General features: G+C 38.5%; 1 protein-coding gene across 2 annotated transcripts in view; it reads right to left on the reverse strand.

The window, feature by feature from the left end:
- aqr (aquarius intron-binding spliceosomal factor) overlaps positions 1 to 11,515 on the reverse strand; it is a 46,425-nt gene extending 34,910 nt beyond the window's left edge. For both annotated transcript variants that reach the window (XM_039603335.1, XM_031747167.2), the window contains exons 1-14: positions 11,405 to 11,515; positions 10,921 to 11,017; positions 10,609 to 10,665; positions 10,145 to 10,185; positions 10,005 to 10,040; positions 9,767 to 9,887; positions 9,486 to 9,626; positions 7,658 to 7,726; positions 7,399 to 7,499; positions 7,222 to 7,298; positions 4,939 to 5,003; positions 2,809 to 2,925; positions 2,607 to 2,720; positions 1,718 to 1,821 (exon numbers count right to left, since the gene is read on the reverse strand). In XM_039603335.1, the coding sequence (XP_039459269.1) occupies positions 1,718 to 1,821; positions 2,607 to 2,720; positions 2,809 to 2,925; positions 4,939 to 5,003; positions 7,222 to 7,298; positions 7,399 to 7,499; positions 7,658 to 7,726; positions 9,486 to 9,626; positions 9,767 to 9,887; positions 10,005 to 10,040; positions 10,145 to 10,185; positions 10,609 to 10,665; positions 10,921 to 11,004 (1,127 nt within the window). In that variant the 5' untranslated portion in view covers positions 11,005 to 11,017; positions 11,405 to 11,515. The remainder of the gene's footprint in view (positions 1 to 1,717; positions 1,822 to 2,606; positions 2,721 to 2,808; positions 2,926 to 4,938; positions 5,004 to 7,221; positions 7,299 to 7,398; positions 7,500 to 7,657; positions 7,727 to 9,485; positions 9,627 to 9,766; positions 9,888 to 10,004; positions 10,041 to 10,144; positions 10,186 to 10,608; positions 10,666 to 10,920; positions 11,018 to 11,404) is intronic.
- Positions 11,516 to 15,113: the final 3,598 nt, after the last annotated feature.

Raw genomic sequence — 15,113 nt, forward strand, 5'->3', positions numbered from 1 at the left:
TTCTGCCAAAAATGTGTTGTGTGACCTTGACTTTTGACCAATAACTACTAATTTCAAGAATTTCCATCAAATTTCCTGGAGATATTACATTCACAGGGATAGGTTGTCCTAATGGTTGAACTACTTAAAACCATAATGCAAGTGGTCACAGCTGTCCCAGAGGCAAAAAAAACAGATAAAAAGATCTAAACATCTGTACAAACATCTCCACAGTGACTATAATCCAGAGCACCAATCACACTCCTTATTTTAATATGTTCTGTAGTGAAGGTTAACATTTGTCACAATTAGGATTCTTTTCTGTTTGAATTCAATATCATTCAGTTCATTTTTGGCCATAAATGGCACTTCACCTGTTGTCACATACCTGAAAAAAGTGTTTATTTGTGTTTGCATATATATGTAATAGTATGGGTCTGTATAAGTGTGAGCTAGCTAGCTTTTGTGTGTTTTGGGGACTTAGTGGATAAATTCAGAGCGGCAGGTGACTGGGAGCTTAGCCCATGGGTAGTACAGCTGGAATAAACTGGCATTAGCAGGAGTTGTTTGGATGAAAAGTGCCTCGTTAAATCTGATCGTATATTTGGAGTAACCCAGGAGCTGCTTTGGTGACAGTTGTGGAGCAGTGAACAATGCCGTCCTGCTATATTCAAAACCTTAATTCTATGGAAAAAGGAGCAGAGCTCCTGCTCCTAGAAATGCACAAAATGGTTCAGCTAAGTCTTTACCTGATTCAGCTCAGCTCGCCTCATATCGCTTTGCCTGATTCAAAGAAATTTAATGTGGGGTTTAAGGTTTTATAATCCACCACTGAAGTGGAAAGAAATATGTATATGGAGACATTGCCAGCTAAGACAAATTTGAGTTGTTTAAACAACTGTCACAAATAAGGAACTTCCGTACAATAAAAACAAAATAGTAATCACTTGGTGAATTAGAATAAAGCCGAGCCAAACACAAAGGTTCCGGTCAGTGATTTGAAAATATCAACTTCAAGAAACATAAAATCTTGAAATAATTACAAATTACTAATGAATCAGTTTCTTTTCACTTTCACATACATGTGAACAAGTGAAAACACACACACAGGCCAGTTCATCAAAGTGAGGGTGCTTTTCGGCTCTTTGGCAAGCTAATATGATCTGACAAACACAGCTGTTCCAAGAGTTTATTCTCAAGCCACTGCAAATCGATTAGATTAATGAGGCGTGCCTCTCTCTCCGGCTGGTACCAGCTGCCTGTTCAAGGGTTCACTAGCTGCCATTTAGCAGGAAGTCAGACAGCAATGGTGGAGCTGCTATATTACAACACAGGAGCAAGATAATCATGGGCATTGGCCTCAGCTGGTGGGATTGTTGTGTAAGCAAAAATCCTACTATATTGCTCATTATTATTAATTTTTTTCCTTCTTTGTTTCAATTGTAACTTGTACTTTGTGGTGTTCAGGAGAACCTCTGAACATGGTAGCAATACGCTAGGAGCTGATTCTTTTGGACCTATACGCTGAGAATTTGAGCTTTTGAGGTCAAAAGATACTTAAAGAGGCAGAATGATGAACACAGAAAGCCTCTAATAAACATGCAAAATATTTACACATTAGCAATCATGCCAGCTAAAGCGATGCTCCATTGCTAGCTAATTTAGCAGTTATGATGCATATCCTCCCGTCACATCCTTTACAACATGCTACTTACTTGTTTTAACCGTTTTTAATTACCTGAGATGCCCAAAGTGTTTGGTCAAGGATTCTCGGGTGTCTACTGATGCGACACTGGATAAAGCAAAGTCGTGCAACTCTGGGAAATGAGCAAAGGCTGCCTTCTGCAAGACAGATGCCAAAAAACAGTGCTATGAGAGACTGATGTCTAGATACACATCACCATTATAATACATAACTATTTTTTTCCATGAAATAGTTTCTTGAGACAGTTACTCAAAATGTGATTCGTAAAGCTATATTAAAAAAATCAACAGTCCTGAATACTTTACATTCATTCTTATTTATTCACAGTCATTATATTCACATTCAGCATCAAATGAGGAAAGAGTCAATTTCTTATTACAACTATGAAAAAAAAAAGATCTGATACGCTGGTATATTTGTTGCTTTCTGCAACAAATAAAACTAAAGTTGCTTGTGAGGCACGCTGGAAAATCAAACTATTCCATTACATTACATGGAATTCATTTTTTTCAGTCCCATTACCACAGGTGTATAACTCAAGCACCTAACCGTGCATCCATTTGAATGTAATACTATAATGCCACTGCAACAAGTTTTTTCCCTCCTTAAAATTCGATATTCAACTGTAAGTAGTATTACTGCAATCGGGAAGCATTTAGGAAACACAGTAACTTAGCCATGAAGCAGCAGTCCACATGAAGTTACAGAGCGGGGTTGCAGAGTGCTGAGGTGCATAAAAGTACGCCAATAGACTCAATAACTCAACAGCTCTAAACCACCACTGGCATTAACATCAGCACTGTGTGCTGGAAGCTTCAAAGCATTACACCTACAGCTCCTGTGTAGCTGGCCCAGTACTTTTATCCATATAGTTTATGCAAATGAAATCATATATCTGAAAATCATTTTATAGAATTCTTACCTGCAGTGAGGTGATTCTGTCATAGTGCAAAGTGGTCATCTCTTTCTGAGTCAGTGCATTTCCTGTCTGATCATTGATTTCAAAACCAGTGTAGAACTTCAGCATGTCCAGCAACTAGAAAGATGAGGAAATAACAATTAATTCTTTGTGAACATGAATATTGTCATTGACAAGTTTTAATGTATATTTGCTTTTTTTGTACCTGACAGAAGAGATGCCCCTCCTTCTCTCTTTTTGTGAGGCTGGAGAGGTGACATCTGACCACCAAATGAGAGTCATCCAGCACTGTATTGAACCAACGCCTGGTGGGCAGCAGTGCCTATACACACATGAAACCATGTTTACTGCACTGGACTTTATATTTGTGGAAATAAGCCTCACCTCCAAACGATAACAAACTAAACTACACTAAACTAAACTTTACTGGTTTGCGAACAACTATATTTCTCAGCATCATGATTATCAAGGCAACTTATTGATTGCTGGGTTTTTTTCGTCTTGAGGTTATTTTTCAACATAAGACAGTTTGTCTTATTTTTCGCTTTCTGACAGAAAGATGTGAAGACAACATGGCAAAAACTGTCTAACTCTCTTCTATATTCATTATTTATGTGGTTGATGCTTGCAGCACAGGAACATGACATAAAGGCAAGAACAGAGGAGACCTGTCAAAATGAGATAACAGACCTGCTTTGGTGAGAATATAACAAAGAACACTTTTGAGTGAGAGAGTGACTAGAGCATACAGATTCACACTATAAAGAGTGCCGCAAGAGGAAAAAATGAACACTATTGTGAAACCAAATGTGAAATACAAAACTGTGAGGCAAAACACAAACAAAATATCTATATCGATCATTGAAAAGTGATGTTCAAGGCAGCATATGCTGGAGTAAGAGTAAGACCTAAAGAATGAAAGAACACATACCCTTTATATGCAACAGCAATCTCTGATCTCAACACAGTCCTGACAGCCAACACAGAACTGGCTTGATAATAGGTGTATTTTTCTCTGCAATCATTTTCATGTTGTCATCAAAGAGTGGAAGTATGGATTTCAGGCAACTGAGTCTTTGTAAAATGATAGTGCTGAAGGACAGGAGATGTGTCTGGGGACAGTCAACTGGCCAGCTAGTAGCCACTGCCAGAAACGGCAAGGCCAGCCTGTCAGCAGAGGGCCAGATGACATCCATTGTGCTCACTCACTAGTAACAGCAGGTCTGCGCAGGCAGGAGGTGTAAAAATCTTATCTGACACTGTGTCTTAACACCACCTTCATCAGTCAGGAATTAAATAATTACGTGAAGTTCTGTGTTGCTTATTTATTTCTTTAAAAAATAGGTACATCATAAATATTTCTTATATTTAAAAGCTATTTCATCACCCTCAAAAAAAAAAAAAAAAAGACTCGGTAACAGACAAAAATGCTTTGTGATTTCCACAGTTGAATACACACTATTGCATGGCATCTACAGCAACTAAATCAAGTTTTCTTAGTTTTTATTTTTTCTCTAGAAGCTTCCCCCGCCTCAAAATATGGAGAAAAAAAAACAACAGCTGCAAATAGTACACCATGACTTTCAGTGAGATTTGGTGGAATACTTTTTTTTTTTTGCAGATCTCACATCTAATAACGCTGCAGCTCACAGCTTAAAGAAACTGACACTTTTAAATAACTATCTTTCACCTACAAGACCTTTGCCTCAAGTTTCCAGGCAACAGTCGAGCACACGGCAGTTAAATTAAGAACAGAAAACAGACATTGGAAAATAAATTCAAATCTGCAATCTGCTATAAATTTAAGGAGACCAACAAACCAAAAATATCCCCCCAAAACAAAACAAGGATATTTTAAATAAAATGTTCCTTCAAACATCATTTTTCTAAAAAGGGAATTGGATGTCCCCAAACATTATGTCATTGGGCTTTGTTATACTTTACAGTTTGTAGCACATGTCAAAAGCCATCACGCTGAAAATAACCTCTCATACTATGATCAGACTACTGCTTCAAATAGTGCATAGCTTTGCAGACAGGAAAGAGAGAAGCACAGAGCGCAAAGCTGATGCAGAACATTTATCCAGTGACTGTTGATGACATGAGTTAGCTATAAATGTGAAGGACAAAAGACAAACAAATGAGATCTGCAGAAAATGAAGTCTAGACTGCTTCCTTCATCAGGATATCATGATTACAAAAGTACTGTAGAACTACCCTTGTACTGAAAGTCCCATAGAAACAAGTCTAAGAATGAATGCATTATCTCTCAACATAAAAAAAAAAAAAAAATAACACGGCTGAGAAATGTATGATTAAAAAGGTTGTGCTTTACCTCCAAATCAATCATGAGTTCTATGAATCTCTCGGAGTAATGCACTTGGTCCATGGATGCAGGCCCTGTGGAAAATAAGAGGGCATAATTCAGGTTATAACTTTGGCTCAGGAAATCCACATTCACAGCAAAAGATAAAATATGATGAATAGTCAAACCCAAAAAAGACAGGAAATATTAGATGTAACTTTGTAGAGGGCGATGTGTAGCTTTCAACAAGGACAGGAGGACAGCAAACGCATATGGACAACGCCAAAGTACCATGCTGAGTGTGTGAGCCTCGCTACGAGATGCTGCACGGTTAGCACAGCAGCATGCTGGGTCCCCAGCTCTCATTAGGAATGCTGGTGTGTAAGTGTGTGTGTACACTTAGAAGTTGAGCCATGCAGTAAGTATTGGAGTGATGTGGATCCTACTGGGTTTTAGATTCTGATCTAATCTGTCAGGTTTGATTCTATCTAAACACACGAATACACACATTCTGTTTTTAGCATTCAGGTGGGGGGCCTGTGTGTCGGCCTGCATTACAACATAGCGGTGAGCGCCGTTGGCTGTGTGGCAGCTGGAGCACATCCTCCTTGGGCAGCTGCACGACTCGAAAAGAAAGAAAAGGCGTGCTGCAACTGGCAACAGTTTAAATCCACTTCTATCTAGACTCATATAACGCACAAACATTATATGAAGACAATCCAGTATCTGATCAAATGTTAAATATGCTCACAAATTTCACTCCTGCTCCTGAGACATGGCATTCAGTAAAAAACTAGAAGGGTGTTTGTGCAGAACATTACAGTGTCATAGCGACCTTTGACCTTTTGAGTATTAAAAAAAAGCATTAGTTGAGCATTTTATCTTATTAGACTTTTGTGTGGAATTTCGTTATAGTCAGCAAATTCATGCGTTTGAGGTCATAATGACCTTGACCTTTAAACACTAAAATCTCATCTGTTCTTCTGAAAAACTGCATCAAGGCAAGAGAGAAGAAACAGACAGAAGAAAGGATAGCTGGAAACCATAATGCATTATGTTGTTTCAAATGAGCTATTTCTGCTTTTCACACACACCGATACAGCATAGAATCGCATTTTCTTTGTGGCAAAATTGTATTAACACCAAATTCTCAATATTTTATTAAATGAATTAAAACACTCTGGGAATGCTACAAACAAAAAGACTCATCTCATGCACCACCATCTTGAGTTAGCTGAGCAAACTTAATTAAATCAGCTCAACTGAAAAACCATCCAACACTGGACATGTCCTAGATTGTCAAAGGTTTGCAAATAATTGCTATTTAATTGATAAATGTAGACAAATCAACTTGATGCTGTCAGTCTGAATGAGTTTTTGTCACTGAGTACAACTCAAGGGAGCTCTACTCAACTGGCTGCCAGCTGGTTGTATTCTGGTTATGCTGCTAATAGAACAAAAGGGTTCGTAAGCACAAAAGTAACAGTTAAATTGGAATTTATGTCGATGCAGAAAGCAACAGATATGTGATTTTCCAGTTTATTGCAGTTAATTGCTGTATTATCAGAAACAGACTGCATGTAACTGACAACTTGACTCCCATTCAACTGCAGACCGACTCCAACTTTGGCAACATTTATGGCAGGTTTTAGTGACAGTGTTGGCATGCTTGACTCATTTTGCAACAAAAATAACAAAAATAAATTGTGACAATATCGTACCATGTGGTGTCTAGTATTTATAAAGAAATGTAATTTTTTTCATGTTTTTCATATTTGTATAGCAAATCAAGTCCACTTTTTCATCTGGCTTGCATTTCTCAGTTCAGTAGTTTTACTTTAAACCATGATTCAATAAACAGAACACATTTCTTTTTCTCCAATGTCTCCGCCTCTTAGTTACAGTGAAACAGCGCTTCTGTTTGCTGTTGATTTCACTGCTGTGTCACCTCAAGGTGCAAACAGCATTTAATTATGCAAATGATTAAGTAAAGGAGTGTATATTTATGGATAAATACCAGAGTGGAAACAAAGCTTGTGCATGTGAGTACAATCTTACTATGACTAAGATTTATAAAAGAGGGCCATGCACATAGATGCATCTGTTAATTTTACAAAGACATTGCTTACACACATTTATGCTTTTGAGATTTATGGATCTGACAAATTATTTAGGGTGAAAGTCCTAGAGACAGTCACCTGGGCTCTATAAAACCCTTTTAAAAACTATTAGGACGTAAAGATTTTTAAGAAAGTCCATATTAAATTGTTGTGTAGAGGTATTTCCCAAGAGATATACAAGCTTTTTTTTTACCTGTTGGTGGAATTGACGCAAGAACTCCGTGAAACTTTTTAATAAGAGCCGAGAGGAAGGTCCTCTCCTTCTTTGCCCTGAGGAAACACGAAGAAAGTAAATCAGAACAACCTAGAAACAGATTCTCTAAATCTGGATAGATTTCTTTGAACACTCAAGCAAAGGAAATATCATTACTGCTCAGCTGCGTCAGCATCCATCTTATCAAATTTCTTTTTGATTAGATTCCAGAACTTCTGCAGCTTTGGAACTTTCTTCAGCTCGTGCTGGAGTCTGGACTGTAAAAATGACAGAAACAAATGAGTAACAAATCAGTGTAAAGAGGGATTAGTCTCATAGCAAGGAAGCAATTCATTCCTTTAGAATTATCAAACATTACTTGGTGTGCCAATAAACACCACAGCTTCTTAATTAAGATAATAGTTTGACATCTTACTGGTAAGAGGCACATCCACATTGGCAGAGAGATGAGCTGCTGCACCTGCTCTCTGATCAAATCTACCTCCTGGGAGGAAAGTGCAGAGAGAGAGAAAGAAAAAAATGAGGGAAGATTAAGTGTGGGAGGTGGGGGTAGTCAAAATGCATTGTGCATTATACTTTAAAAAAAAAATTATTATACTTCAATCCCTAATAGGAGTCTCCAACTAAAATATTTAGAGGCCTTTATGGGATACAATCAAAGGGCAGCAGGCTATCACAGCACATTTTTAAGTGAAACATCTGCAGTGCTTCCCTGTGGTTTAATGCAACTGCAGAGGATACAGATGGAGATCACCTAAATTGACCTGCCTTGTCTGTTATTGCCATCTAGTGGACAGTAAAGATAATTGCATTAATTCTTACTTATCTTGCCAGTACCAGTACATCAGGCATAACATCATGACCACCTGCCTAATATTATTTTGGTACCCCTTTTGCTGCCAAAACAGCCCTGACCTGTCTAGGCATGGACTCCACTAGACCCCTGAAGGTATGCTGTGGTATTTTGGACCAAGATGTTAGCAACAGACTCTTTAGGTCCTGTGGGTATTAGGTGGGGCCTCCATGGATTGGACACGTTTGTCCAGCATGTCCTACAGATTCTCAACTGGACTGAGATCTAGGGAATAGGGAGGCCAAGCCAACACCTCAAACCATTCTTAAACCATTTTTGTGGCAGAGCACATTATCCTGCTGAAAGAGGCCATAGGCATCAGAGAACATAAGTTTCCATGAATGCACCTAAATGGTCTGGAACAATGCTTGGGTAGTTGGTCCATGTCAAAGTAACTTCCACACAGATAGCAGAGCCCAAGATTTTCCAACAGAGCATCGCCCAAATCATCACACTTCCTTTGCTGGCTTGCCTTCTTCCCATAGTGCATCCTGGTGCCCAGTGTTCCTCAGGTAAGCAATGCACCCAGCCATGCATGGAATGTAAAAGAAAATGTAATGTAAAAGAAAATGTGATTCATCAGACCACCTTATTCCATTGCTCTGTCGTCCAGTTGATGATGTTACTTTTGGTTGTCCGCAATGGCACCCTGACTGGTCTGTGCCTATGCAGCCCCAAACACAATAAATTGCGATGGACTGTGTATTCTCACAAGCTTCTATCAGAACCAGCTACAGTAGCTCATCTTTTGGATCAGACCACACGGTGCCATCACTCCCCACATGCATCAGTGAACCCACGACCCTGTCACTAACTCACCATCGTTCCTTCCTTAGACCACTTTTAATAGATACTGACCACTGCAGACTGAGAACACCCCACAAGAGCTACAGTTTTGGAGATGCTCTGACACAGTTGTCTAGCCAGCACAATTTAGGCCCGTGTCGAACTCGCTCAAATCCTTATGCTTGCCCAATTTTCCTGCTTCTAACACATCAACTAGGAGGACAAAATGTTCACTTGCTCACTAACATATCACACTCACTAACAGGTGCCATGATGAAGAGATAATCAGTGATATTTGACTGACCTGTCAGTGGTCATAATGTTATGATCGATTAGTGTATGCTGATTGCTGACATTGCTTCCATTATGGTGTAAGAAAGTGTGTTAATTTGTATTATTTAAATTGTCATGTAATTGGCTTTACATTTTAAGACACTAACCTGGCTTGAATAGATGTCATTTTATAATATGTAAATACTATCTTTAAAATATAAACTGACAACTCCCACTAACACAGGCACAAAAACAGACATCACTGTGGTAGTAGAATAACTCTAACTTCTCTGGATCTTTAGTTATAAGATATCAGTGCAGTGGTACACACCAGACTGTTGAAACAGTGGTCCATAAAGACCAGAAGCACAGTTTGTTCCTTCAGAGTAAGACCAGCCTGCTCATCTGCCAGAACGGCTTCCATCACACATTTGAAGAAAAATGGAAAATGGCGTGGTTCCTTCTTGAACACCTGAAACACAGCAAACAACAGAAAATGTAAAAAGCTGAGCTCCTGCATTAGCTGTGGCAAACACAATCAAATATAGTCAACATTTAATGATAATTAAGCTAAACTTCAACTGCTTTTTTTTTTAAATTAATTAGTTTTACCTCCCAGGCTGGAACATTTTCTCTGAACTTCTCATTGACAATGCAACAAATGGACATGATGTAGGCATTGCTGGAAACCTCTGGAGTGTAGTTCACCCACAGGTAGTTTTCAAGATATTGGCTGAAATATTAGAAATAATAAATTAATATCCATGCAGCAAGTAGTGTTGTCAAATCACTGTTTTTCCAGTGACTGTTTAAATGATGACATAAAGAAACTCCAGTAGAAATAACTTACCTGAATTCAAGCAGCATAATTTTCCTAATGGCAAATCTGAAAATATAATGGGCATAACTCAAAAACAATGAACGGTGAAATATGTTCTTTATATTTTTTTTAAGTGTTTCATAGGGGAAAAAAGTTCAAAATTCACTTACTTGGAGTTGAGAATCTCCTTCTCGTAAACATCTTCCATCACCTAAACCCCCCCCCACAAAGAACATTCAAAGCATTATAAAAACATAGAGAAATTTAGTGTTAACAAACATGTGCTTGCTAGTTTGCTGACTTGACTTACTATCTGAAACTATATGATAAATGATAAATCAATCTGTATTAGATACAACATGACCAAAACTTTACAACACACCCAGTCTGGGCTGATACCAAGGATTAAAATAACAATTAGGCCAATAAGCAGTTCCAATATCAACCTTTACTTAGTTCACTTTATTTTTGTTTGAACTTGATCCAAATTATAAGGACTGCATTATAATGAAGCACAAACTGTGCCAATTCTCATCACTGAATGTCACACTGTTTGCCAAAAGCCCTGGTGACTGGTTATCACTAATAAAAGTTATACCAACACCTCTAAATTGCAAAAGTGCAAATAACTCACCTTAGGGTCAAAAGGTAGTTTATTCTTTGCATGAGGCGCCCAATATTTGTTAGCCAACTGAAAAGGGGAAATGTGAAAATCACACATGGTATTAAATATAAACAAGGAAGATGCAACAAATTGTTAATTGAACATATGCCATAGTTACAGCCATTTGTCCTATCTTCTTAGCCCATACAAAGCTATGTCTTTATTTATAGCATGAGAAAGAATGCAACAAAATAAAATCAGGACACTTTTTTTTAATCTTCATGGAAAAACTTCACAACACAGTACTGAACCACATATGCAGAAAATAAGTGATGTGATTACCTGCGTGACATATTCCGCATTTATCTGGGATACAGACGGAGTAGCAGCCTTTTTAGCAGGGGTTTCTTTCTCCATGGTGGCCATAATAAAATGACGACTGTGAGAAGAAGAAGAAAAAGCGCAGAAATCATTTGTTTTAAAGTATCGACTGATACAAGTATCTGTTTTCAACTTGAGGCTTTGTAAATATACGATAGCTAGACGAATATAGGGTAATTTCTTGTTGAGAAAGTTCACAATCTCGGTTAAAAAGTAAACTAGGATGTGAAGTTACAACCACGAACTAACTGAGTTTCCTGTACTTTAATTAAAATCAATTTAAGAGTTACGAGTTCACAAAGTAGTAACATGACATTAGTAACTGTTAGCCTTCTCAATGAGATGATATAGCTAATTAGTAGCATTTAGACACAACTGACTCGGTAGTCGTTCAGTAGTACCTCCAGTTCAGTGGTATAACGTTACCAGAATTTAGCTCACTAACCTTTATTTTTTTTATTTCAGCATGAATGTAACTGCCGTCGGACTGCTGGTTATGTACCTCCACAATCAAACGCGCTGCGTGCGACTAACTTCCTGAAAAGGTACGTCGCTAAAACCGTCCCCTAATTACGAAAGCTTGCAATCCGTTCCGTACCCTCCGGTTTCGTATTTGTTGGCAATACAAGTTAAATGTTGCGTGTAGAAACTGCTGGGAAAGTTAAATCAGCTTTTTATTTTGGCGACAACGCAAGAAAAATTAATTGCTTAAAAAAAGTGATGGAGCACGTAACAAAATAGACTATTTTCAAGTGAATGTACATGCGCAAAGAAGAGTGGATATTTGATCAAAGGATATTGAATAAAGTGCTGCCAAGCAGGAGGGAAAAAGGAAGACTACAGAGAAGGTTCGTGAATGCACTGAAGGAGGACATTCGGAGGACTGGTGTGACGGAAGAGTATCCTAGAGATAGGATGAGATGGAGGCAGATGATGCACCATGGTGACCCTAAAGGGGGCACCCAAAAGATGACTTTCCACCACATCAATACATGAAAGAAAATGATACGAAACACAGCCAAATACCAAACAAAACAAGTTTTTTTTCCATTATAAATACAAGCATTGTTACACTAAAAGTAAACATTTTGTTTGACAATGAGTCAGCTGGTGTTTTCTGACATGTCCAGTCTGCGTGAAAGCTTTGCCACAAATGCCACATCTAAGTGGCCTCTGTCCTGTGTGGACAGCATAATCCTTTGCGAGTTTAGAAAGAGACACAAACTTTTTGAAGCAAATGCCACAATGATTCCTTTGGTCTGTCATTTGAATATTATTTGAACAAATGTGCCGCTTAAGATCCTTTTCATTTAGAAAACTCGCAGTGCACCTGTCTCATTCAGAAACACTCAGTGGTGCACACCAATCATTTTCTTGTTGGATCTGATTCTCAGCCACTGAACTTACCAATTCATCACTAAGCAGCTTGTCGATACCTGAAACAGTTCTAACTTCTTTAGTCATTATTCTCATGCTTAACACTTGAGCTGGCATTTTTGATTCTCTACTTCAACAACTAGTTCAGTGGGAAATGAATTGCTAAAATTGTATGTAGCCTCTCTTTGCTTTTTTTTTCCAATTCGTTACCCTCCGTTCAAGGCTACCTCTGGATCTGCCAGCCAATCAGCATCTGCGGCCTCCAAGCCCTGAACTACCTCTTTATTAGCAAATGACTCGTAACCAGCACTAGCATACAGTGACTTTGGTTTGATTTGGCATCCAAATCTGTGCAATGAATACATGTTTGAATACACTTATATGGAAGTAGGCTGGTATTTTTCATTTCACTTTGGATACCATTTGGAATTTCGTTGCAGTGCCTACATGTTTGCTCATGAGGTATCAGGTTACCCTTCTGTGGGAATATTTTGCTACATGAAACACATCTGTATGACCTAATCCCACAATGAGTGACCAAGTTTTTAGAGCATATTCTGCATAATTGAAGCTCCTCTTTTTTTTTCTGAGTTAGTCTTAACAAGGCTACTTACTTTAATGATGGATTTTGCACGTGTGCTGCAGGGTACTTCATTCATTCCATTACGGACAGCTTCAAAATCTGAAAGTGTATCATGGGTGTTTGCAGACTTTTTCTGTGATGGCATATGAATAGTGATTCCTGGGAAAAAAATGCTTTTCATGTGTCATTTTTAGTTTTCTGATGTTCTCCTGCTGGCTGTGTGGCTTGGTTGAGTTCCCTTTCAGTGAGTTCTTTTGTGGGTATTCAGATGAGAAGCTTGTCTGAATGCTTTTCCACATATAGGACAATGAAATGGCTTCCTGCCTGCATGCACTATCTCACGCCTTTGTAATTTAGAGGCGCTCGGAAAACACTTAAAACAGTGGAAGCAGTTGTGCTGTACACCACCTGGGTTTTGTGTTGATTTAGGGCTCTATTTCTTTTTCACAGTCACTCTGGAAACCTTTCTCACAGGTTCACCCTATTAATATTACACATCTGTGGTAACATTTGTGTCATTCTCTGTCTTTAGCCTTTAAACGTATCACAGCAGTGTTCTGTGAGCTGGGAAATCTGCCCCCAGCTTTGTATTTAAACTCGCTAACTTGCCAGTGTGGTTGGTTGATATCACGCGATTGCCATGTGTGGTATTTAGACCACATATGAGTGCGGCAGTGGAACCTCAAGTGGCTTTTCTGATGAAATCTCTTTCCACATATCTCACAGCCAAAGGGCCTTTGTCCTGTATGAATTATCTGAAGCTTGGATGTAGAAGGAAAACATTTTGTACAAATTCAGCACTGATGTAGAGCATTAATTCGCTGCTTGCTGGTAGCACGGCAGGTTTCCCTCTGCTCCATTCCCCTGATGTGATTAAGCCAACATCCTGAGGGAGAGAGCCATTGTAATCGCTGCAAAACTCACTGCACCCTTCTGGTTTCACAGTCATAATCTGGGAAATTGAGTCTGCATTACTGGGTTCAATTAAATGTTTTATTGTTTCTGAATTGGGTATTTTCACAGCATTGCTGTTTTGCACAGGGGGAAGACTTTCTAATTCTTTTTGACTCCTATGAATTTTGTGATGGCGTATCGAATTAACTTCCAACTGAAATGATCTGCTACAGATCCCACACCAGAATCGTTTCAAGCCTTCGTGTTTTATGTACTGCTGCTCTTGTTGATATAAATTATTATTAAGTTATAGTCTTAATAATAAGTTATAAAGGCTTTCCTGCAGACTGCACACGAGAAGGGTTTCTTTCAAGTTTCAATAAGAAAATGTCTGTAATTTGGATAGTGAGCAGAAGGTTTGAGACATTTATGACACTGGTGTTTCAAAGTTATTTTGCAGTCCCAAGTGCATTCTCATATTTGCCATTGCAGGAACGATCTGAGTTGACTCACTGCCTCTTTCTAACTGTTTTGGTCTGTTATGAGTGTGTAAGTGAATCCAAAGGTTATTAAATAATAAGCAGTCATTATGGGTAGTGCTTGCAGATGTCCACATTTGGACAATCAACTAGCTCCCATAGTACTCGATCCACAACATTAGAAATGTTTCCCTGAGTCACTGGGCAATCATTTGCATGAGGCATATTTTTCGGTGGACAGCCAGAGGAGGCCCCATATATGACTGCTAATGCCACAGTCTTATCACAGTCGGGCCTGTGTAAAAGCCCTTTCCAGACTTTACAGATGAAGGGGTGTCTGATTGGATGAGATGATGTTGCTTCAGTGTGTATGGCAATGAAAAAGCTTTTGGACATACAGGACACACCAATGCATTTTCAGATCCCCACTTTTGGGATTTTCCGCCAGATATCACGTGGTCTCACTGTACCTAAAGATTATAATAGAGAATGAAGAAATGAATGAGCTCGAACTAGATCAGTCAATCAATACATGTGACAAAATAAAACTAAAAATAATCAAAATTACAAATAACTGGAACACTGTTTTACATGTGATATGACTAAAGCGTGACACTTTTCTGTATGTATAAAATTGTAAATATACCAACAACGTCAAATTTGACAAAAGACGCCAACAGCAGGGACGTGTACACAAACTAACAACTGAGCTGTGTAAAAGCATAAATGAACAGTACTTCATATAGACGTCTGAAGCCCCAAAGACAAAAGCATTTATGTATTATTTTTAGCGTGTTAGCCTTCCCGCTAAAGATCTGAAA

Source organism: Oreochromis aureus, linkage group 19 (assembly GCF_013358895.1).
Source record: "Oreochromis aureus strain Israel breed Guangdong linkage group 19, ZZ_aureus, whole genome shotgun sequence".
NCBI classification, from domain to species: domain Eukaryota; kingdom Metazoa; phylum Chordata; class Actinopteri; order Cichliformes; family Cichlidae; genus Oreochromis; species Oreochromis aureus.